Raw genomic sequence first — 25,506 nt, 5'->3', positions numbered from 1 at the left:
AATACGTTTTCGTTTGAAAATGCATCTTTTTCTCTCCATTTTGGCCTTCCGTCCACACTGAGACGGTCTCAGTGTGGACAGCGAAAACTGAGACCTTTTGAAAACAATGACACATTTTAGTCATGTGATGCAGTCAAGTGACCAATTAAACTAAGATAGCGGAGGGCATTATACAGCAGTTGTTTTGTTTGCTCTGAATTTTGACAGCCCTATTAAAGATTAATATCAGTCTGTACATGCTCCACATAGCTTTTCTTCTAATTCTTTAATTCTCACTCGCTTTTGCAACTTTGTACTTTTGTGTTACTCGCAGCAATAACTCCACCTCATTGTTAGTCCATTTAAAAAACTCGGTGGTTTCCTCGACATTTTGCCGCAACGTTTCAAAGAGCTGGAAAGTAAATAAACAGCAGACAGAAATGAGGCAGTTTGAATCGTCTTGCGTCTCATGCATGCGCAGTACTGGAACATAAGCGTTTGCGGCTTTTTCAATGTGGATGAACAACAATGTGAAAACGATAGTGTGGACGCAGAGTGTTTTCAGACGTATACACCTATTTCAAATTTATCAGGGCTGGTGTAGACGTAGCCTCAGTGACTTTCAAGATCACCATGAAATGCACCAGGGCAGGGTCAGAAACCTCCTAAAATGGGGATGATGGATGTAAAAAAATTTTCTCTCAAAGCTTTGAGGAGCCACAGCTCAGGAGCTCGTGAGCAGCATGCCAAGGGTTGCTGTCCTCTGTGCTAGGCGTTAAATACCTGAGACAGTTTTCCTTTCAGAAAATTAAGCACAACTGTTTTAAGTTGGGGTGCTGTGCAGTTGATGGAATAAGTGTGAGTTGGTGGTAGCATCGTTAAAATCTTAGCTTAAACATGCTAAGATTGTTTAGGTCTTAGAACTGAAAATATCATTCATCTAGGCAGCACGGTGGCACAGTGGTTAGCACTGTTGCCGCACAGCAAGAAGGTCCTCAGTTCAATTCCACCATCATGCCGGGGTCTTTCTGTGTGGAGTTTGCATGTTCTCCCCGTGTTTGCGTGGGTTCTCTCCGGGTACTCCGGCTTCCTCCCACCGTCCAAAGACATGCAGCTTGTGGGGATAGGTTAACTGGATAATCCAAATTGCCACTAGGAGTGAATGTGAGTGTGAATGGTTGTCTGTCCCTATGTGTTAGCCCTGCGACAGACTGGCGACCTGTCCAGGGGTTACCCCGCCTTTCGCCCTATGACAGCTGGGATAGGCTCCAGCGCCCCCCGTGACCCTGAAAAGGATAAGCGGAAGCGAATGGATGGATGGAGATTTTGGACGAGGTTAAATTACACTTCGTCCCTCTCGTGTGTGTGTGTGGTATGTGTGGAATGAAGTTCGGGTCCTTTCCCAGAGGTCTGAGAGTTTGAGGGTTCAGGTATATTGACTTTTCCTGGGACTGCGCTCTTCATGGAAAGAGACCTCTGATGCTGGGCTGACGCCACTCTTCCAAACTACTAATGCTCCTATTACCACTTGGTACCACTTTACCTTCCACATCTGCTCCAGTTGTTCCTTCAGCCTCTTCTTTATTTTCTTGTGCTCCTTCCCTTAAGTTGCTGTCCACTTCAGTCTTCTGCTCCTCATTAACCATCACTATGTCTGGTCAGCTGCTTGTCTGCCTGGAACTTGAATTCCTACAGGACCTTATCCATGTTATTGTCAACCATCTTTAGTGGTGGTGCGGAAGTTGAGGACTTGTGTGGTACAGATGTTTCTGTACACTCTACCAGCCAAATCATTGTGCCTCTCACTGTACATGGACTCCTTCAACATCCTTTATTTAGTTTATCCACTGTCACTGTCCTGCACATGTCAAAATTGTCTCGACACTCATATGTAATCTTATTCATCCTAGTTCTTGCAATGAAAATCTTACCATCTTCAGCTCCTCCACCTCCAGCTTGGCCTCCTGTCTTTTTCACTACCATGTTGTAAACCCTCCCTTTTACTATTGCAGCCTGAGGTGGCCATATTAAGGGTTCAGTGCTAGGACGAATTCTATTTATATTATACATGCTTCCCTTGGGCAGTATCATTAGAAGACATAGCACACATTTTCACTGCTATGCAGATGACACCCAGCTCTATCTGTCCATGAAGCCAGGTAACACACACCAATTAGTTAAACTGCAGGAATGTCTTAAAGACATAAAGACCTGGATGGCCGCTAACTTTCTGCTTCTTAATTCAGATCAAACTGAGGTTATTGTACTCGGCCCTGAAAAATCGTAGAAATATGGTATCTAAGCAGATTCTTACTCTGGATGGCATTACCTTGGCCTCCAGTAACGCTGTGAGGAACCTTGGAGTCATTTTTGACCAGGATATGTCCTACTGGAGGCTTCTTCCTGTTAAAAGGGAGTTTTTCCTTCCCACTGTCGCCAAAGTGCTTGCTCATAGGGGGTCATATGATTATTGGGTTTTTCTCTGTATCTATTATTGTACGATCTACTGTACAATATAAAGCGCCTTGAGGCGACTTTTGTTGTGATTTGGCGCTATATAAATAAAATTTAATTGAATTAAGGATATCCTACTGTTTAATGTGAGCATTGGTCATGATAACAGTATATATATATGAAATTACAGGGAAGCTCAATAGGCCCAGTTTAACAGCAGAAGTGCTAAATCCTCCTGCTCTCAGAGTGTAAAGAAACATTTTGCTGCACAGAAGAAACAGTTTTTCTCTCTATTGCTTGTTAAAAGTGAGATGAGGCGCTTGCTGTATCGGGAAGAGCTGCAGTTCTAACCATAGCCACCAGGAGGCACCACCATAACCTCCCCCTCTGTTGTGCAGCGCCTCCTGATAGGCTGCCGTGTGTTGTTGCTGGGGGGGTAGTGGCAGAGAGCAGATGGCTGTGTTTAGTTTCTTGGAACAGGTTCCAGGAAATGAAGATTCAATCTGCTGCATTTTCTGTCAGTTAACATCAGAGCTCTGATCAATATTCATGATGTGGGACTCAAATCATGACGACTAGGTCACAATAGAATCATTTGATGGAACCTCTGGCAAAATAACAGCTATTTAATCACCCAAAATCCACAGTGCTCAGTTTAAATCCACTTCTCCACATACTGACTGTGGGCCAAGGTGGTTTCACACTCATCTCAGATCTTTCGCATGTGCTCAACTTTGACAGTGAAAAAAATGGAACAGATTAATGTCAACCTATTAGGCAAATTTCCAGTTCCATAGTTTGATTCTTGGGCTTTACAAGAGTAACTGTGATTTCAGTTCAAAATAATCCTCATTTATCTTACACTGGGCCTTGGTGCAGCCGATCAGTTTGTCCTCTGTCTGAAGCAAGTTGGTTTAGCTCTTCTCCCTTTATGGTAACATTGTTCTGAATTGCTGGAGGCAAAACAAGGAGACAATAGGGAGACAGAATGCACACGAAAACAAAGGCAGACACAGGAAATATGGCAGAAAGCAAGAACGTAGAAATACAAGGAAGGAACTACAGGAAAAACAAGACACACGGCTGAGAAAGGGGAGTGAATATGTTCTTTTCAAAATCCATATTCCTGCTCTTGGGCTTTAATAGAGTATCTTGGGATTATTTAGAGTTAAAATTTTTATTCATCTTATGGTGAGTCTTAGTGGAGCCCTTCAGTTCACAGTCTGTCTAAAACAAGGTGTTTCAGCTTGTCTCTTCTTCTTGCTCTCTGCTCCCTTTAAGGGTCAACACAGCAGATCACATGCCTCCCTTTGACCTTATCCCTAACATGCTCCTCTGTCATACCAGCTCTCTGCAACATCTCCCCTTACTTTATGGTATTATTATTATTATTATTATTATTATTATTATTATTATTATGTGTATTAAAACCACAATATGGATATTTCTTTTTTTTCTTTTTTTTTATATTGCGATTATTGTCTTAGTCCTCATGTATCATATTCTGGGTGTTGATATGGCGCCCTGGTGCTGCTGAAAGAACCTGTTTTTACTTTAAGTCAACTTTCTTCTGAATGGCTGGTTTGGACAGCAGGTGGGTGGGGCTTCTGTTATCCCCTTCCTTTGACATAATGCATATCCCAGAGTAAACAAAAGATCAGTATAGATCCATTGAAGCCTGAGCTTTTGGCTCACACAGATCTCATTATTTGAAACTTTTGCTACCTTAAACACTTGAAATGAAGGCAGTTGGACTTCTTTTTGGTTAACCTCTCATATGAGATGTTTCTTCACTTTTAAAACAACTAATGGAGAGTCTCAAGTTTTAAGCCCTTTTGTTTTGCCTCACTATAATCATGTGAGCTGTTAATGGTGACGTGAGTCACTGTGTGAATCTGTTATGAGACATCGACTCATGTGAGTTGTGAACATCCAGTGTTAGGGTCATTATCATTACTCAACAAAAAGTAATGTATTACTCAGTACTCATTACTTTTCTTAAAATAATACAGTTTGTTAATTACTCCCTGGAGAGAGTAATTCGTTACATTATTTCTTTGTCTAATTTCTAAAATGATCTGAAATGTATTGTCTCATAATCAACACCACAAAGCAAAGTTGAAAATGAGCCCAAAGAGACTTCAAAGCGATCACCACAGTGATTCTACTGTAGAAACATGAACAGTTAGAAAGCAGAGACTGCAACCTGACTGTTCATCAGTTACCTGTTGAAGGCTGGCTGTGCTCGGATCCACATACTCTCGGCTTTAATATCACTCTGCTTTTGGTTAATTTTGCATTAGCATGCTGTCTGTGCAGATGTTTGCAAAAAGGCAAAGCTGCCTTATTTTTGTCCTGGACGCAGTTTGCATTTCACCATCACGCCATGTCTTTTTGTGGAAAAAATTAATACAAGTAGTGTCCATATCTTCACTCCCGAAAAGGCGCTCTACCATTTGTGTCCTGCATGCAATCAAATCAGCTGATTGTAACACGAGTGCACAAAAAGAAAAAAATGTTTTTTGAATGTAGGTGCAGTGTAGGTGACTGATTGCTGGTGTCATAGGCTACCACCTTTGTTCAGTGATGATCTCCAAGGGTAAAATAGAAGACATAGTACCTGTGAATAGTGCTAATATAAACCTGTACAGTCTAAGAATGGCAGCTGAAAAAAGATACCGGCTTAAGTAACAAGAAGCAGGTTCAGTACGTCATCACTTAGCTAACAAGTTGTGGTCCAACCTGTTTCTCCCAACTAATGAGCAGCTGCAGCTTTTGTCAACTCATTATCTGGAATTATGCACAAATTTTAAATGTGATTCAGATATTCCACACTAAGAAATACAGGTGAGCTTGAGTTTTATGCCTGCCATTTTCAGGAGTTCAGGTAGAGAAAGGTTCTATTTTTTTAATTCTACATGATGAGAGCTAGCTGTGCAAAAGAAGGGCTGAGTCAAGTCATACATTAAAAAAAAAATTTTTTTTAAAGGCACAATTTGTGTGTATGTATATGTATATGCATGTACAGGGAGTGCAGAATTATTAGGCAAGTTGTATTTTTGAGGAATAATTTTATTATTGAACAACAACCATGTTCTCAATGAACCCAAAAAACTCATTAATATCAAAGCTGAATGTTTTTGGAAGTAGTTTTTAGTTTGTTTTTAGTTTTAGCTATTTTAGGGGGATATCTGTGTGTGCAGGTGACTATTACTGTGCATAATTATTAGGCAACTTAGCAAAAAACAAATATATACCCATTTCAATTATTTATCTTTACCAGTGAAACCAATATAACATCTCCACATTCACAAATATACATTTCTGACATTCAAAAACAAAACAAAAACAAATCAGCGACCAATATAGCCACCTTTCTTTGCAAGGACACTCAAAAGCCTGCCATCCATGGATTCTGTCAGTGTTTTGATCTGTTCACCATCAACATGATGGAGCATTGTCCTGCATGAAAATCATGTTTTTCTTGAAGGATGCAGACTTCTTCCTGTACCACTGCTTGAAGAAGGTGTCTTCCAGAAACTGGCAGTAGGACTGGGAGTTGAGCTTGACTCCATCCTCAACCCGAAAAGGCCCCACAAGCTCATCTTTGATGATACCAGCCCAAACCAGTACTCCACCTCCACCTTGCTGGCGTCTGAGTTGGACTGGAGTTCTCTGCCCTTTACCAATCCAGCCACGGGCCCATCCATCTGGCCCATCAAGACTCACTCTCATTTCATCAGTCCATAAAACCTTAGAAAAACCAGTCTTGAGATATTTCTTGGCCCAGTCTTGACGTTTCAGCTTGTGTGTCTTGTTCAGTGGTGGTCGTCTTTCAGCCTTTCTTACCTTGGCCATGTCTCTGAGTATTGCACACCTTGTGCTTTTGGGCACTCCAGTGATGTTGCAGCTCTGAAATATGGCCAAACTGGTGGCAAGTGGCATCTTGGCAGCTGCACGCTTGACTTTTCTCAGTTCATGGGCAGTTATTTTGCGCCTTGGTTTTTCCACACGCTTCTTGCGACCCTGTTGACTATTTTGACTGAAACGCTTGATTGTTCGATGATCACGCTTCAGAAGCTTTGCAATTTTGAGACTGCTGTCAAGTCCTTCTTTTGACCCATTTTGCCAAAGGAAAGGAAGTTGCCTAATAATTATGCACACCTGATATAGGGTGTTGATGTAATTAGACCACACCCCTTCTCATTACAGAGATGCACATCACCTAATATGCTTAATTGGTAGTAGGCTTTCGAGCCTATACAGCTTGGAGTAAGACAACATGCATGAAGAGGATGATGTGGACAAAATACTCATTTGCCTAATAATTCTGCACTCCCTGTATATATATGTGTATATATGTGTGTATATATGTATATATGACTAGTGGGTACACCCGTTTGTTTATTTTTGATTACTTGTTTATTTCGGTTTATTTGTGTTCTCATGGGTTGTTTTATCTTATGTTCCTTATTAAATAATAAAAAAAAATTAAAAAAAAAAAGGCACAATTTAATTAATTTGAGGCAGTAAATTATTCAAATGTGTTTTTAAAGGTTTAAAACCATCACTGCCTGCTGGCATAAACACTGCTGCAGCTGCAGATTCCTAAATATCTGCTGAATAGAACACATTTTTATTTTAAGCATATTCCCAAGTGTAAGAGTAGAGACACTGTGGAGCCTCAGGGATTAACCGAAAACAGGCTGTTTTTTATGGTCTCCTCCTCTGAGCATGGTCAGGTTATCGTACATCTACAGAAGTTCGCTGAATTCTCAGAAACACTAGAAACCATCAGGCATTTACTGAAGTCTGAATCACAGCTTTGAGTCAGGCAAAAACAACTAACCACACTCAAGTGCAGCAGATCAGTGTCAAATATCATAAATTGACTTTTATTCTAGAGACTTTTTTCTGCCAGAGCTACAAATCCTGATCACAAGGAGATTCACATTATTAAAATTGTGAAAAAACTCAGAATAAACAATCTGCAAGTTAGTCGATATATTTTTCAAAAAAATATGTCTTGAAAAGTATTTAATATATGAAGCTGAAATGTCACAGAATTCATATATGTTAAAATTTTGGACCATAAAATTTTTAAACTGGAGTTGGACAAGTAGAAAATGTTCTGCAAATTAGATTATTTGAGATGGAACGACCCGGTGGAAAGCATTAATTAAGATAGAACTCTACTTTGTACATTATGAATAAGCTGGTATCTTTAGCTGCTGAAGCAGATTATAAAGTAGTGCAACTAGCAATAACGTTTGCAAGCAAGAAGTGAAGCGGGCTAGGATTAACTCATCTGGCAGTCCTTTGTTTTTACTGGTAACAGACTTTGTAAAGTTGGAAGAATAATAACAGATTCAAGCTTTAAGCAGATAAAATGAAATGTCAAAATGAAGCTCCAGCCACATTTTTTATTAAAACAAGCTGTTTTCTGGGGTGGACAAACAGTGTGCAGGGGCCATCTAAAAAGTGCAAAATTCAAAAATGAAGATTCTTCAATTCTACATTTCCCTGGTGTAGTTTAGTTACCTAAATCCCTTGACACATCACTGGTTTCCTGTTAATTATACTATGAACGTTAGTTTTCACCCTTCACACTAAAAAACACTCCCACCCCTCAAGAATAAATAAAGTAAAATAAAACCCAGTTTTGCTAACACCAGGTCGAGATCAGTGCAGCAGAAGCTAATGTTTTATGACGTTTGGAATCAAACTCTGAACACAGGATCCTACTGTTCTTTTATCAGCTTCTCCCTTTGGGGTGCGCCCAAAAAGACTTTACAACTGCTGACACCTGCCAAGCTGGTTTCTGTAACTTGGCGCACAAAGCACGGCCAGTTTGCAGGTGTTCTTTACCATCACTTCAATGATCTATCGCTCCAGAAGCTTAGAGATTATTAGATGAGAGTGATGGAGATGCTGCAACAGTATTGACGCTGTTTTGTTTTTACTTTTGGACACTTATTCTGCATTAGAAGGCTGCAATGAGTCCAGTGTGCTTAAATTATCAGTATAAATGATTATGGCACTTGTCATGTGTGGCAACCAATGCAGTAGCCATAAACAAGGCTTAATGTTGTGTAACCCAGTTGAGCTGGGTTATTTTCTCCCAGTTCAGCCTCTGCATGACATAATATTTCTTTAATGTTGCAGATTATGCAAAAATTGATTGAAGAAAAAGGTAATAAAGGGACTAGATCTGATGATATTTTAAATAATAGGGTTCTTTCAGACTATTATGTGCTAACAGCATTAGGTATTTTTTAAGCAGAGCCCTCACTGTCCTCTACAGAGAGATAAATTAGGGGTTGTCTGAATCCTTAATGTTGTTCGACTAACAGGTATTTAAGTCTTTATATGGTAAGTCTATTAGAATCAAAGTGTTTGGTTATCCCAGTTTGACCTGTAGCAGTTTCTGATGTTTGTTGTGATGTGCAATGCTGCCATAGCAGAAATCAGTGCATGGTGAACGATGGGCTGTCCAGAGTAACAGCGTGAACTCTGATAAATCTTCTCATGTTCACAGTCTTAATAGACTCTCTGGCATTTAGTGGAAATACATCAGACAGATACCACAACATGATGGTTAGATCTGGACAGATTTGCTACTCTCTCTACAGTTATTTTAATACCTGCTGAGTCATCTTAATTTGTCCTTAATAAAGGATAAATGGCTGGACTGTGTGTTCTTGTTTTTTTTGCTTGTTTGTTTGTTACTCTTCATTTATTTACACTCTTTCCTCTTCGCCCCTATTCACCTTTTCCCCATCCCAAAAGTTTTCTTGTCTTTATTTAGCTATGTTTTTCCTTCCTTCCTTGTTTTAGTATACGCTTCACATTGTATATCTTTTGTTTTACTTCCTGTCTTTGTCTTCTTACCTCACTGCTTCCCTGATTTTTCTGCACTGTTTATAAATGTGTATTTATAGTCCTGTCTCTCAGTATCTGTCCTTGTTATTCCATCTGTGCTTTCTTAATTTTGTTGAAATTACATATTAAAACCCTTTTTCTTTCTGTAACCATGCCTCCAGTATGCAGACTTTGGGTGCCACTTTTTCCTTAGTCTTCACGTAGGTGACCCCAAATCAGTCCCTGCTCCGGGAGAACCATGGGACCCAACCAGAACATGAGGCTGTCCCAAGTGTGGTTCAATTTCTTACTCTTAAAACCCCCAAATTAGTTTCCAGAATATACAGAATGCTTTATAAAACAGATGAATCAATGTCACTTCCTATTGCAAAATGGGAAGCGGATTTATCAGTTAACTTAGACCAAAACTTCTGGTCTCAGATTTGCTTAAAAACCTTTCATCTAATTAGAAATCCCAGTCTTCAATTAATTCAATACATAATATTACATAGAGTGCACTATACAGGTCATCGGATCTTCAAGATGGACTTTACGTCTACCAACAACTGCTCACACTGTCAAACCAATACACCGGACAATTATATCCACGCTCTTTGGTTCTGTCCACCAGTTCAGAAGTTTTGGCGCGAGATATGTGAAGACTTATCAAAGTGTCTGAAATATAACATTCCAACTTCCCCTTTAGTGTGTTTGTTGGGCAGCTTAGATAATGTCACTACAGAAAAGAATATCGCCCATATGGTTTTCACTGCCCTATGCATAGCCAAGAAAACAGTCCTCATGAACGGGAAAAATAAAAATAATCTTGTCACGGTTCGGCATGGTGCTCTATGTACAAGCAGTGCGTTTATTTACAGTGATGGAACTGATACACAACAATAATACATCCCCGTGTGCTCCCGACTTCCACTCCGTGTCTTCTCCCCGTGTTTGTGCCCATGTGTCTGCTCCCTCGTGCCAGTGCACTCTGTCTGCTGCCCTCTCATCCAGCAATCCTTCCTGGGAAAATAGAGGCAGTAGTTAGTACCCTCAGTTCACTTGGTAAGCTCACACTCACAAACAGACCAGCTGGAGAACTGATGGGAAGTCTCACGAAATGATCCCGCGTTGGTGGGAGCTCCAAGACTCTCTTAAGTAGCTCCCCCGACGAGGCCTGATCAGCAGCAGGTGTGTGGCTTCGGGTGTGGCCAGTCCGCCAGCAGGGCCACACCCACCAGGCCTGAAGGCGCCCGCAGAAACACACACACACACACATATACAAGCAGGGATAACGAGGGACAGCAATACAAAATATATATTATAATATTAGTCCATAACTGCTCAGGGATCCTGGGTCGCTCAGACCCAGGACCCTGACAAATCTTAATTCTAACCAATATAGAAATTATCTATTAGATTAAATTAGTCTTGATACAGCCTCTGCCACCACATCAGATCAATTACTCTGGGCTCCTTTGATCAGCTCCATCACCTAGTGGGGGTGGGGGGGGGGGTCATAGTTTGGTTTGCTGTCGTGATTGGTGTGGGGGTAGGGACAGGCTTAGGGTGTCGGGGGGTTCCCCAGGAGCATCTTCCTTGGAGGGCTCAACCCGGGGTAGCGGTGATGGCCTATTAAGGGCTCTTTTGGCTCTTAGGTGACGGTTTCCTCGTGGCTGCGTGCAGCAGGGCTAGGGAGGGTCTGTGCTGACGGACGTGGGTTACTGACCTGGTAGCCTGGCTGCCCCTGGGTGGGTCCGGGACGGGCGTGAGGCTCTGGGGGCGCTCCGTCTCTGGGCTGGGGCCCTGGCCGGGCCTCGGGGGCTTGGGTCCTGGTTGGTGTGTTGCCGGGGTTGTGGGCGGGTGGGTGTATGGGGGCCCAGTCCTGGCGCAGGGTGCTGCCGGTGCATCGAGCCACCTGGGGGGCTCTTCAACTGGTGGGGGAGGTTGGGGGAGGGGGAGCTCTCCTCTCTTCAGGAACTCACTCTGCAGGAGGGGGAGATACAGGAGAGGTGGAGGAAGATCTCAGCCTGGGCGTCTATTGTAGTCGGGAAGATGAGTGGATGACTGGGTGGGTGCAGTTTTTCTCTGTGGTGGGGTCAGGTGGGCTGTCCCGGGCTCTGTGGGGCCGGGGCTTAGAGTACGCTTGGGGAGTGTGATTGTGTGTACAGTGTCTCTCTATGTCTGTCTCCACGTTGGTTGAGTAATTGCATATGAGAGCATTAGGGTGGGAATGGATGTTTGTATCTGTGTGTGCCTGTTTGTCTGTGTCCATATGTCAGGTCGGGTATCAGACGCCACCTCTCTGGGGACATCTCAGGTCCTCTAAGGTATGGAGGCCTATCTCCCCCCACCACTTCCCCTGCCAGTGGCGGACTCCCTCAGACATCGGTGCGTTGGTGGTTCTTTGTGTCCGGAGATGGGCGTCCAGGTACACACTGGCTCACTCCTTGGTGGCTGCTTATCGGGGCCTGGAGACTGGGGCTCGCTCGGGCCACTTCGGGGGTGGGGTGCCCTCGGCCTCTCGGCCTGGGGCTCGCTCACTCTGGCACAGCTGGCTGCCAGGGGAGCTCACGGGCACGTCACTGCAACCCCCCCGGCTTCTGCTCCGCGGCTGCTGAGTGACCCCTCATCTGGGACTCTCGTCAGCTCTTTCTGGGATAGTGGCACAGCTGCCCCTCTGTTAGTCTTCCTTGGTCTCTTGTGTTCTCCTCCATACCTGCTTCATGCCCTGGTGGACGGGGCTGTGGCTTCCCACACCCTCTAGAAGATCATTACATGAAGGAACCTTTTAAAAACAAGCGCATTCATGCTCACAGGTGTACACACGGGTGCTCACACACACAAACTACACCCTTTTTGGCTCCTACCTCAAAGCACACTGTGCGCTGTCGATATTACGTGCTGCACAATAATGTTTAATATTTAGTATTTACTGTTATTTTTCCATATATCATTGTGATTAGGGCTGCTCGATTATGGCAAAAATGATAATCACGATTATTTTCACTGAAATTGAGATCACGATTATTTGACGATATTTATTTAACCCTTTAAGACCTACTATAGAACCAAGTCCACCAGAGCTTATATTATTTTTTTTACATGTTGTAGTGCCATTTGTGGGAGCATTTCAAGTTGCTATACATCAATACAACTGTTATAGCCCATATTTTAATATATGCATGCATTAAGTCCATAGTAATTACATAAATTGCAAAAAAGTGCAATAAACTACAAAAAAAATTGAAAATCGCTTTTGTTTTGTTTACATATATTTCTACTTGGAGAAATTTAAGAGGCTTATCCCTCAAAACTTTAAATACAATAAAGTTGCAAAAAATAGTTTCCCACCACAGGAAATTTATTTTGAGTGTCTTCATAGTTTTATTTTGGAGATACAGCAATTTTTATATACTGCAGGAAAAACAAAAAACAATCCTATGATGCAAATTTGCAAAGAAAACAGCACGTGCATCATTTCACTGTGGGAAGTGTTACGAACAGCTGATAGGAACGGCAAAGCGTGTTTCTGGAATATTATGTTTTTATTCCTGCAAGCGCTTTTTATGCAATTTTTGCAAAGCTATATGTGGAACGAAACCGTGACCAAGGACAAGCTGATGGCATCAGATGTAAGTACAACTCCTCCGGTTTCATATGCAAAACAAATTATTGCGCTAGCTTACGTGGTTCAGGTTCTACAGGGATTTAAAAATAGTTACGCAAAACGGAGCGTGCTGCTCTGACCGGCTTTAAAGGGTTAACAATGACTTTAAAAAATAATATAAAATAGTGTGCAACACCACTGAAGTTTTTTTTTTTTAAACTCTCTTTTCAACCAACGGCAGTCACTCTCCAAATAACTTCTGCTTAGCTTTCCGAGCTTCCCTCGGGTCCTCTTAATCAGCGGTCTCCAACCTTTTTTGCGCCACGGACCGGTTTATGCCCGACAATATTTTCACGGACCGGCCTTTAAGGTGTCGCGGATAAATGAGGGAGGGGCTAATAATCGGCTCAGTCATTTTTAATGATCGTTGAAAGCCCAGATCGTAATCGTGATTAAAATTCGATTAATTGAGCAGCCCTAATTGTGATGTTGTTTATTCTATTGCTCTCGTCTTCTTCTGCTTGTTTTCTTTTTTCTTTCTCAACAGGTGATCCAGGGGATTGATATATGTATTTTTTGTCTGCTTATTTTGTTGGTTTTTGTTTTTTGCCCTTTATCCCCGTCCCTCTTCTCCGCTGTTTTTCTTTCCCTCTTTATTTCTCCCCTTTCTTTTCCTCATTCAAGTCTGTCCCGTATCTAGCAAGTGAAAATAAAAAATAAAATAAACAATAAAATGTGAATCAAATAGACCATTACGGCAAGGCTGGGATGGTCCATTTGGTAAAGTAAATCCGTTGGGCATCTTTCTTCGCCTTTAGACAATAATTCTGATGGCAAAAGAGCCAAACGGGACAGGCAAAAAAAACCACAAAAAAAAACCATGAGGCTTTCCCAGTAGCCTGTATCACCACTTTGTGGTGATGGAGGATGTACTCAGTTTACTTCCCACAATATGGTATCTGTTTTAGCTGTCACATCATGTTCTAGCTCAAGTTAGTAAGCCTTTAGTATAGAAGATGTGTTGAGGAAACTCAATGAGAAAAACCACTGCCTTGGAACATTTCTCAGAGATACTAGGTCTGCATTGGAGCGGAGGGTCGGGTCAACAAAGATAGAGGGGGTTTTGGATAAAGGTGCCTCTCTACCAACAGCTCCATTTGTGGCATTCAGAGGAAGCTAAGGGATATCCCCACTGTTTGACAGGAAGTTTCCCAAGATGGGATGCTTCTTGCTGTATGGTTTGACTTTTCTTATCACCATTATCTCTTCAAGTAGCTCAGAGAAAACAGGCAACAAATGCTTAGCCATCTTCTATTATTACTTCTGTGTTACTTAGATGTAACACATTATTATTTTCAGTGCTTCTGATATTTATTTAGACTCTCTTTTCAATTGATCTTTCTGAATTAAGTTCAAATAATTACTTCTTTCAAATCATCAATCTGTCTATTAGACCCCATTCCTAGAAGACTGCTCAAAGAAGTCCTACCATTAAGTAATGCTTCGATCTTAAATATGATCAATCTATCTCTATTAAAATGTTAGAAACCACAGGCCTTTAAGGTGGCAGTAATTAAATCATTACTTAAAGAGCCATTACTTGGCCCAACAGTCTTGTCTAGTTACAAGACAATCTGAAACTTTCCTATATCTCAAAAATTCTTTAAAAAGTAGTTGCAAAACAGCTAACAGATTATCTGCAGAGGAACTGCTTATTTGAAGAGTTTCAGTCAGGCTTCAGAGCTCATCACAGCACAGAAACAGCTTTACTGAAGGTTACAAATGATCTTCTTATGGCCTCTGATAGTGGACTCATGTCTGTTCTTGTTCTGCATTTTACTAAAAAGATTTGAACCTACCTCAGGTATTAAATGTACTTTGCAGCAGTGGTTACTTCTATTTAATAGACTCCAGTTTATTTAAGTAAATGGGGAGTCTTCTTCACATACTAAGGTTAATTATACAGTCCAACAGACTTCATTGGTATGCAGATGATACCTTCTTTTATCTGCCAGATGACACACAGGAATGTCTTCAAGACATAAAGTCCTCGATAGCCTCTAATTTCCTGCTTCTAAATTCAGATAAAACTGAGGTTAATTTAGTCAGCCCTAAAAATCTTAGAAATATAGTATCTAACCAGATACTGAGTAAATGAGGTGATTCTCCCGGGTTATGTTGCAATAGACCTAGATTGGCTTCCCAGTGTTTCTTCTTCACTATTTACTCTTTGTGTGTTTATACACCACTCTCCATTTGATTATTAATTGTTATTAATGTCTGGCTCTCTTCTGCAGAATGCCTTTTATTGTGTCTTCCTCCTTCCTCTCGTCACCCCCTCCGTAAGCCTGGTTCTGCTGGAGGTTTCTTTGGTTAAAAAGGAAGTTTTTCCTTTTCATTATTGCCAAGTGCTTGTTCATCGGGGGTTCTCTGAATGTTGAGGTTTTCTCTGTATTATTGTGGGGTCTTTACCTTACAACATAATGCACATTGAGTTAACTGCTGTCGTGATTTGACACTACATAAATAAAACTGAATTTAATCAAAAAATTACAAGCAGGGATTCAAAGAAATCATTATTATATACTCGCAACAAACAAGGTTACAAAAACAAAGAGGTGCACAGCCGGCTGAAACAACACCAAAACGATGCTTGTGCCAGTGGATGTGACATTTTCTTTTGTTGTACATTGCCGTTTGCTAAGGTGAGAAAGCTAGCAAAATGGGCCACAAGAGTTTAGGCGGTTTGTTAACAAGTTACTGAAAATGTTGTTGCCAATTTTCAGATAATTAACTTCTCAGTGGGTTATGTTTTAGTGTTTGCTCATCTCTTATCTCCAGCATGAGTTGCTCAGGAGAAGAGGTTACCAATGTGGAATTGCCAATGAGAATAAGCGGAAGAGACAGATGGTTGGATGGATTGATGGATGGTCCTAAAAGCTTGGGTTTTAATATGATGTCACTTTGCTAACAGGTGTTGCTCTACTGGAGAACACCAGAAAGGACTACACAGATATTTCCAGATAACTAATTTAAGTTGAAACCAGCAATACACAGACACTGAAAAGCTCTAATGTATGGGGACCTATTCAACAACTTCAGTGTGAACCAACATAGTGTTTGTGTAATGAGTCAATGTGCGACCTTCACAATAACTGAAATCCTTGTGCTTTAATCCATCAATTAAATTTTTTATCATCCTCTGGGAAAATGAAGCTGGTCATGATGACCCAGCAGAATCACGTCACCATGGCAACAGTGGAGCAAAGTGTTGTCATAGTGATTAGAGCTAAACAGAAGTGTGTGTGGTGAAGATTAGATGGTTTTATTTTACTGATTCTTGTCTTTTCCTCACGTCCTCTGCAGAGCTACCATGACACTTCCCTAGGCCACGCCCACTCAAGCACAACAGTGACGGCCATCTTGGTGACGTTGATGTTGGTGTGTGCACTGGCTGCACTCGGCTGCTATGTCTTCAAACACAAGACTGATGCCTTCCGCTTCCACTACTTCAGAGTGAGACACACACACACACAATGCTCCTTGTTGTCCTGGTTACAGTATTTTTATTTTTTTACATTTTTGCCTCATTAGCTGCATGCGATTCATAGATTATTTCCCCACCAGAATTACTTATAACTAAGTCCCTCTAGAGCTATGTCTTCCCACTTGATTTGGTAACACCTCTGGGCAGTTATTTTGAAGCTCCAGTTTAAATGAATGGGGAGTCAAAATAAATTTAACTGGGTCATAAAAACAATGCATGAATGGAAACTTAAGTTAAATATGCTAAAAAAGCACTTACAAGGTTTTGATGAGCTAATAAAGTTTTTTTCCCTTCAAGACATACTTAAGCTGTGAATTGTTATTAGTTTTATCTTGGATTAATACTGAGTCATCTTTTCTCTGTCACAGAATGAGGATGAGGATGGTGCAACAGGAGGTAGGCCCAAACCCACACTGGTCTCCATCCCCAACCCTCTCTACGTCAGCTCTAGAGCCTTAGCTGAGCCATTTGAGGTAAGTCTTAGGTACTTTATCTTAAACAGAGATCCAACAAATTTCTGTGTTTCTGAGTGTTTCTCAGATAGCTGTGTGCACAGGTTTTGTTCTTAGAGCAGGCGACCCATATGCCAAGAGGCCCAAGTTCCAATCTGCATTCGGTCCATTTCCTGCAGGTCTTCCTCTTGGCCTTTTTTCCAGCTTTCTTGTCTGTTCTCTGCTGTCCTACGAAAATAAAGGCTACAAAAAAGCACCAAAAGAATCTAGAGTGACCCTGCATGACTTGGAGGTCAAAATAATTTATATCTGTCTTACACTGGTTCTTGGTGCAGCCCCTCAGGTCATCCTCGGTTTGACTGTTTTAGCTCTTTCCCCTTTTTTTCAATATGACATCAGAAACCACAGAGAGATACAGAGACAAGACTAAAATTAACAGGACATAAGAGGAGAGTAACTGAGACAAGAAAGTTACAACAGGAGTTCCGGAATAATACATGAAATGTGAACCTAACAACCTAAAGATATTTAACAGAACTTCAAAACTCGGACACAGCAGAACTCTAAGCCACAGACTCGGAACCATGACAGGACTAGCCCGCTGTATCATTTTTTCACACTGAATTTGGGGTGGCTGTGAATTTAGCCCTCTGTAGGTTGATCATTTTCATTTCCATCAAACAGTGTAGCATCTTTCTGTTCCTATCACATTACCCAGTCCATATATGTAGGTAACCATAGATAAAGATTAGAGATGGCACGATACCACTTTTTTATGTCCGATACCGATACCGATATCATAAATTTGGATATCTGCCGATACGATATGAATCCGATATAGTGTTTTTTAAATCAACAAAACTGTTTTTTTAAATATCTTGCTGCATTTTGTATAAGTTCATACTCAAGTTTAAAACAACAACTACACTAAAGCTATTCTGTTATACCTGTATGCAAAAAAAAATATTTCATAGTTCAGCAATACTGATCAATCTAATAAACTTAAACATACACCATCCTCCCTATTCTGGTATTTTAAAGAGTACTTAGCATAAATATTAAGCAACCTAACTAATAGGGTTCCAACTCCCAGCAACAACAAAAATAAATAAATAAAAAATAGGGAACCACCCCTCACGCGCCACCTCATGATGCTTAATCGACGTAATCAACCTTAATTTGATGCAGTGTGAAAAAAAATGCACAGAAATCAATTATTTTTCAAGAAATATTAAATAGATTCAACATCTTTCTTCAACAAAATTGCAGACTGCACAGATGGTACCTTCCCAAAGGAAAAAGTACTATAGCTTACTAGGGTATATATATTAGACTTAATAGTCACTATATACAGTAATGGACTTCTATTCATTTTGCATCAAATTAAAACTTTGGGTGTAAGATTCGGATAATTATTTATTAAAAGCTAGACATTTTAAATGAGAATAAGAAAGAAAAGTATGTCTTTGTGCCCCCTTTTCCCTGTTAATGCCCTATTGGCCCCCCTGGCTAAACTTTGCTAGATCCGCCCCTGCACAGTTACCAGCGTCAGCTACGTAGAAAAAGATCCTCGAGTAGAAAGTAATATTAAATAAATTCTAACAACAGCTTATCAAGCTTAAACGTGCTGCTGTTGTTCAGCCGCTGGTTTCCTCTTTCTGGTGCAAAGTGGGCCAAAAGCAAACAAGAGACACGGACTCACGACAGAAAAGCCGATCAGCTGATCGTTAAGCAGTTTCATGATCGAAGTAGCAGCAAGAAGAGGCAGTCGCTTGTTAAGCTTAACGCAGGAATGCTTTACAAACATTCAGAGATGGACTTACACACTTGCTTTACTTCTCTCGGGGATAACTTTGTCGGAGATGAAATGCCGGGTTGCTAGCGAAGCTCCAAATGCTATCCAGACCACCACAGGTCCCGCATGCCACAGCCGCTCTATCACGTGATGCATACTGCTCCGACGTGCTAACGTTCTGAGGTGAGTTAGGCCAGTTGCAAGTTTTGTGAGGTGCTTTCGTGATATTTAATGGATCGGATTACATTTTTTATTTTTCTTCGATATCCGATCCAGTAATTTAGGTCAGTATCGGACCGATCGGTCCATCTCTAATAAAGATACATGATTTTATTCTTTTCATTGCGATCTGATGTGTTTTCAAAGTGTTCCTTTAGTTTTTCTGAGCACTGTGTTGTGGTGGACTGCGGCTGCCATACGTTTGCAAATGGCTGGACGACATAGTTAAACAATGCTGCGCTCACTATTTGGCACCAAGATACAAATCTTTCATATTTTACAACACCAGTTAGCTGCTTGCAGCTCACTGATCTGGCGCTATTGTGCATTGCAGAAAATGAACGGTTGTCTCACTGAAATATAAAGCCTCATCCAGCAATAACCTGCAAAAAGGCTGCTAATGTTAGCCTCACACAGCAGACTAATCTGGGACTGTGTGCATATGTTTATAAATTTGACTAATGTTTAAAATAATGATTTTAACGGTTTTCATATTTAAGCTTTTTCATTAGTTTATCGTCTAGTTTGACTGTTTAGTTCCTTAAGATTAGTCGACTAGTCTGCATTTTAGAAAATATTGGGACCTTCAGTAGAATGAGGTTTATGAACACACACCGAATCTGAAAGCATGACCGTTTACTCCCCCCCCTCCCCCGGATGGGTTTTCCCCATGTTTACACCCTTTCAGTTCACACAGGGAGTTTTCCACCATCCATCATGCCACACATACAGGTACAGCTGACATCCTAAGCAGACTCACAAATCCTCATATTAGACAGCCTTCTTCAACATCTCCCCTGTTTCCTGGGATGTGCAGCCTCTTGCCTGCCTCTTCTCAGAGATAAGAGGCCTGACTCCATGTGTCTGTGTGCACTTGAGGGAAAGGTGGGAGGTTTTAACCAAAATAAGTTTTAGGCCCTACAGCTGCAGCTGGCAGAGGAAGAGGAGGGTGATGGGAGATTTAATGTTGCACTCTATTACTGTAGCCTGTAGTAACACATAAATATACAGTGCCAGCTGAACAAAAGAGGAGCATCATGGAATTATATTTGTGTCAAAAGTGGCGCACGAGAGAAAATGATTTCACAAGAAATTAAATAATTTCATAGGCGCAGGTATTCATGGCCACTCACTCAATTAAATTCCTCACACGTAAATTCAACAACCTGCTCACATACACCCCGGTAACCAAACGCTCAAAGAAGTCAGATTTTAATCCAACATGCAATACCATCTAGAAATAATCTGACTGGCAGCAACTTTATTTTTTAAGCACGACAATGATCCCAAACACACTTAAAATGCAGTAAAAGCATACCTGGATTGAAAAAACACACAATGGAGCACTATCAGTCATGGATTGGACTCTCCAGAGCTCAGAGCTTAACACTATTAAAGCATAATGGGATCATCTTGACACAACAAAAGAACAAAAGGCAGCCAGCATCCACAGACGAACATCGGTGCAGACACACTGCTGTACCTCAGCATTCTGCTGCAGGGCTACCGCACATCTCTCAACCTCACTGCTGCACAGCTTCTAATTTCTAGCACCGCTGAGTAAAATAAACATCAGCTGCTCATCCGCTGTTACTAATTAATGATTAGTCTGTGTGTTACTTCATAGCAATCCAAGACTGTACTGATCTCAATCTTCATGTCCTCTCTGAGTTATTAAAACTGACAGTAAGGGTGAAAAGAAAGATTTTAATATCTAGATTATGATGTGCACTCCTTAGGGAAGCACTGAAGGCACACCCTTCATTATGCCATTACGCCCAAAGAAAAAAGAAGCACTGCTACCTGTTCACGGTAGAAACTCTCCATGGTGTCATGGGAAGGGATAGTGTTTATTGACAGTCCGAATGGCCCAGGGGATGGAGCTGTTTGTGAGTCTGGAGGTGTGGGATTGACTAGGGATGGGTATCGTTTAGGTTTTATCCGATACCAGTACCAAACCGGTACTTTTGAAATGGTGCCGGTGCTTAAAGAATGGAGAACACAAAATTGGTCCAAAAACCTCTCATGTTCAGCTGTTTTTTTGTAAAAAGATAACAATATTGGCCTTTTCTGCAGCTATAGGGGATTTATGGTATCACTCTTGGCTGGAAGCAGTGCTTAAACAATGGACAAAAAACACAAACTTTGTCCAAAAACCTCTCATGTTTAGCTGTTTTTCACTTTTTCTTTGGTCATTTTAGCCTTTTTGGCCAGGGTGAAGGGAGTATCTGCCATCAAACAAGAAGACAGCCGCATGTAACTACGACGGTGTTTGCTAGTTCACCTTACGTGCATTAATTTAATAACGTGGTTAGCCTACTCAACGTACATTACACACGAACAACATTAAGCTACTGACACAGAGAAGAACGGCTGCTACTGCCATCATCATCCATCATCGTTTCTGCTACACTGGCAGGGCTAGGGGCCAGGACTCTACTCTTCGGGTTTTTGGGGGATGTTGCTAACTCAGGGTCATATAACAGGCAACCCACGCGCAGTAGATGTGCACGATGTGAGGTCTCGCAGCAAGCTATCAAATACGGCGCATTTCTCGGCTTTTAACAAAATGCTATACGTCGCCAGGTGTTTCATCAGATTCGAGGAGTTACCTCCTGTGAAGTACAGCCAGACTTTTGACCGCTTCACTTTGGGCATTTTTAATCTGTAGCTCTGCTCTAAAAGAACGTACGTACCTGGGCCCGCCTACTATGCTCGCAAAGGTAAAATGATTGGCTGGAATCCAAAGTGCATGACATCTCAGGAAAAAAAAAAAGCACCGAAATGTACGCTGCTTTTTGGTCTGGTTACTACCGTTTATGTCAGAGCCAGTACCCATCCCTAGGACTGACCAGAGGTGCCAACCAGAGGGCAGCAGATCAAACAGGTGGTGAGCGGGGTGCAAGGGGTCACCTATGATGACTCTGGTTTTCCTGAGACAGGAGGATCTGGCGATGGCAGAGGGCAGCCACTGATTTTTTTGGGTGGTGTTAGTTACACACTGCACAGCTGTCCTCTTCTCAGTAGTGGCTCCAGCATACTCAACACCAAGGCAGTAGGAGAGTATGCTCTCCACTGAGGAGCTGTAGAAGGCCACCAGCAGCTTCTGGTCAAGGTTATTCTTTAGGAAAAGGAGGAAGTGCAGCTGCCGTTGATCCTTTTTTACCAGGACATTGGTGTTGTGGGTCCAGGTGAAATTGGAAGAGGTGTGGGTGCCCAGAAACCTGAAGTTGGAGACAGATTCCACCCATTGTCTATTTTTAATGAGAGGGGAGTGGACCTGTCTGTGCCTCCTGAAGTCTATTATGAGTTCTTCTGTTTTAAGGACATTCAGCTTCAGGTTGTTTTCTGAGCAACAGTGGGACAAGTTCTCTACTTCCGCCCTGTATGCTGTCTCATCTCCATCAGAGATGAGTCTAACCACGGTGGTGCTGAGAACAAAGCCCTGTGGGGATCCGGTGCTGAGTGACAGTCAGGGGGGAGGTAGGTAGTCTTTGATCCAGGAGCAAGTGACGGGGGGTTCTGAAGGTGGTCCAGTTTGGTGGTGAGGATGTCTGAGATTATGGTGTTGATTGCTGAGCTGTAGTCCACAAAGAGCATCCTCATGTAGTTCTTCCTGTTCTCCAGATGGCTCAGCGCTCTGTGAAGGGTGATGGCATCCTCTGTGGACTGTGTGTGGGGGAGGGGTGGTCTGAAACCGAACAAAGAAGGCTTTGAGGTTAGCCCCTGACAGCAAGTTTGAACCTGCTGTCGGGGGTTGGAGGGTTCTGGCCTTTGTAGTTGGTGAGAGTTCTCCACATCTGGCGGGGGTTGTTATCAGTGAGGAAGCCTCCCCATCCTGTATGCCTCATTTGCCTGTTTGATGCCCCTCCTCAGGTTGGCTCTGGCAGTGTTGTACAGAGAACAGTCCCTCAGCCTGAAGGCAGAGTTATGAGTTCTGATCAGAGCCTGTACTTCACTTATCATCCAAAGTTTTCGGTTAGGAAAACCACGGATGGTTTTGGTTACTGTTACATTCTCTACACAGCACTTAATGTAGAAAAGGACTGACTGAGTGAAGGTCTCCAGATCCTGGTGTTTGATGTTTTACAACTCTGTCAGATCAAAACAGCCCTGTATTCAGAGAAGCTCATCATCTGGCCAGTTTTTAATGACCCGGGTGTTTGGAGTGAGCTGTTTCCTGAGGGGGGTGTGGGCAGGAATGAGGAGCAGAGAAGAGATGGTCAGATTGTCCTAGGTGGGGGAGGGGTGTTACCCTGTAGGCCTGTTTGATGTTGCTGTACACATGGTCCAGTGTCCTGATCCCCCTGGTACAGTTACAGTTAACATGTTGGAAGAATTTAGGGAATACAGACTTCAGAGATACCTTGTTAAAGTCCCAGCTACAATATCGACGCCCTCCGAGGCTCTGTCTGCTGTTTACTGATGATAAGTTGAAGGTGGTTGGGTGCTGAGCTAACATTAGCATTGGGGGACATGTAAATGTACTATGGCTACCGTTAGCTTGCGAGGTAGATCAAAGTGCCTGCCCTGAATAGACATGGCCTCTAAGCAGTGACCATCTGTAATTCTACTGTTACAGCACCAATCCTGAAGCAGATAAGCACAGAGCCTGCTGGCCCTTCCCTAACCAGATCTTTGTTGCGGTCCTGGCGGTGTAATGTCTGGCCCAGTAACTCTACCAAGACATCGGGGAAATCTGGATGGAGCCAGGATTCAGTTACAATCAGTAGACAACACTCCCGGACAAAGCGGTTAAATAAATCTCTAATTATAGCCCCTCCATTTTATTTGTGAGGGATCTGGCATTGGTGAGGAAGACGATTGGAAGCAAGGATTTGTGTTGTTCTTCTCCCAGCTGGATAGAGCAGCAGCACAAAAACCTCTAATGATCCCTGTTGTTCCCTAACAGAAAGAAAACAAATGGCAAATATCTAAACCGTGTTCTTAAATAATAAACAAGAGAAAAGATTATTACCAAAAAGAGTCTTCTCACTCCTATTTAACTACTGCCAGGTGCTCAATTCGTATGGATAAATATTTACAATTTCCTCTAAGCTAACAACCAAAATGTTGATGTGAAAAATAAAAATCAGCTCTCCAGATTCAGTTACTGGCTTGTATTCAGGCTTTGAACACACTCGATGCTACTGGCGGCCGGCTGGCTCTTAGTTGGGTGCAGAGACGAGGAGAGGGACGAGGTGGCTGTCAGCTGGAGGTTAGGAGGCTGCTGTCCATCCAGTAATTTAATCTGCATCCAGTCTTTGTGATGAGCTAGCTTAGGGGGTTGAGGCCTAAGAAGAGCAGTGTGGACTTGCTTGTCTCAGTGATAATAATAGTGTTGATGGAGAGTAATTTTATCTTTATATCTTGCAACATCGAGTCTAGGCACAATCTTCATCCTCGGCTCAGTGGCTGCAGTGATTGCAGGTGGTTGGGCATCATATAATTCAGTTACACTGACATCTTGTACCAGGGTCACCTCATTATATCCGTACTCATTGTGTCTATACTGATCTTCAGCTTCAGTAGTAGCTTTCCTTTATTGATATCGTAGCACAGAGCTACCAAGTGCTTGTTGATCATTGTTGATGTTGGTCTGCTGCTCATTAATATAACCTCTCTTAGTGGGTTGGCTGGCATAATAGAATTCAATTAATTCCATGTTCTGAGTCCTTGCTTTGTTCCTGTAGGCTGCTTGTCAGTATGTCAGTATTTGCAAACTGCTGATGATCTCTCTCTGAGGGTGTTTGCAGTCTGTCCAAGTCAGACTGCAATTGTTTCAGAAAGGTTGCCTCCTATCAGGCGACCTGTGCAATCGTGGGCGTGACTGTGCAACACCCTCAAGCTCTGGGCAACCATGTAGTCATCGCAAGTTGTAGTCAGTCACAGAATGGGAAAGAAAATTCAATACAATCATCAGGCACTACCAATATATTTATTCATTGTTTATTTGTGGATGCAAGGAGGTTGAGGTCCTATTTTTACTCATGACTGAGGCATTAGCTTGCTCTGAATTAGAAGGAAGCTTTGTCAAGCTGAGTGTGTCCAACACTTGAAGTTTTTAGTCGGTTCAGCTGATTTAATGTATATTATTTTAGGATGGTGTTGCGTGAGATGAGCCCTCTTGTTTATTCCCACAGTATATTTATAATCAGTATGTCCTCTCTTCTCCACAGTAGACATGGACCACTGGGATGTTTACAAGACTGATTCAATTGCGTTTTGTTATGTTTGTACAGTGCTAAGATTTTTTTGAGTCTCGTATTATCCATAAAACTCTGTAACAGATGCCATGGCGTCTCCAGGCTATTTCACACCTGTCACACGTGCTCAGTGTGAAGCTGCTCTCATCTGTGAAGAGAACAGGGTGCCAGTGGCGGCCCTGCCAGTTCTGGTGTACTCAGGTGAATGCAAATGGTGCAGCAGGATGCTAGTCTGTGAGCACAGATCTCACTAAGGGAGTCAGGCCCTAATGCCATGCTCATGGAGCCTGTTTCGGAGGTGTTGGTCAAAAACATGCACACGAGTAGGGCTGTAGGGCACAAAGGAGCAGATACTGGTCATATTGCAGGTTTGAGGCCCTTCTATG

At 42.1% G+C, this 25,506-nt stretch overlaps 1 protein-coding gene across 2 annotated transcripts in view; it reads left to right on the top strand.

Annotated features, from left to right (window-relative positions):
- The window catches only part of stab1 (stabilin 1), a 180,087-nt gene that overhangs the window by 145,209 nt on the left and 9,372 nt on the right, over nt 1-25,506 (top strand). For both annotated transcript variants that reach the window (XM_014413209.3, XM_076884201.1), the window contains 2 exons: nt 16,268-16,417; nt 16,817-16,921. In XM_014413209.3, the coding sequence (XP_014268695.3) occupies nt 16,268-16,417; nt 16,817-16,921 (255 nt within the window). The remainder of the gene's footprint in view (nt 1-16,267; nt 16,418-16,816; nt 16,922-25,506) is intronic.

Source organism: Maylandia zebra, linkage group LG5 (assembly GCF_041146795.1).
Source record: "Maylandia zebra isolate NMK-2024a linkage group LG5, Mzebra_GT3a, whole genome shotgun sequence".
In the NCBI taxonomy this organism is placed as follows: Eukaryota; Metazoa; Chordata; class Actinopteri; order Cichliformes; family Cichlidae; genus Maylandia; species Maylandia zebra.
The sequence above is the reverse complement of the archived record's forward strand: the minus strand, read 5'-3'. Positions and strand labels throughout refer to the sequence as shown.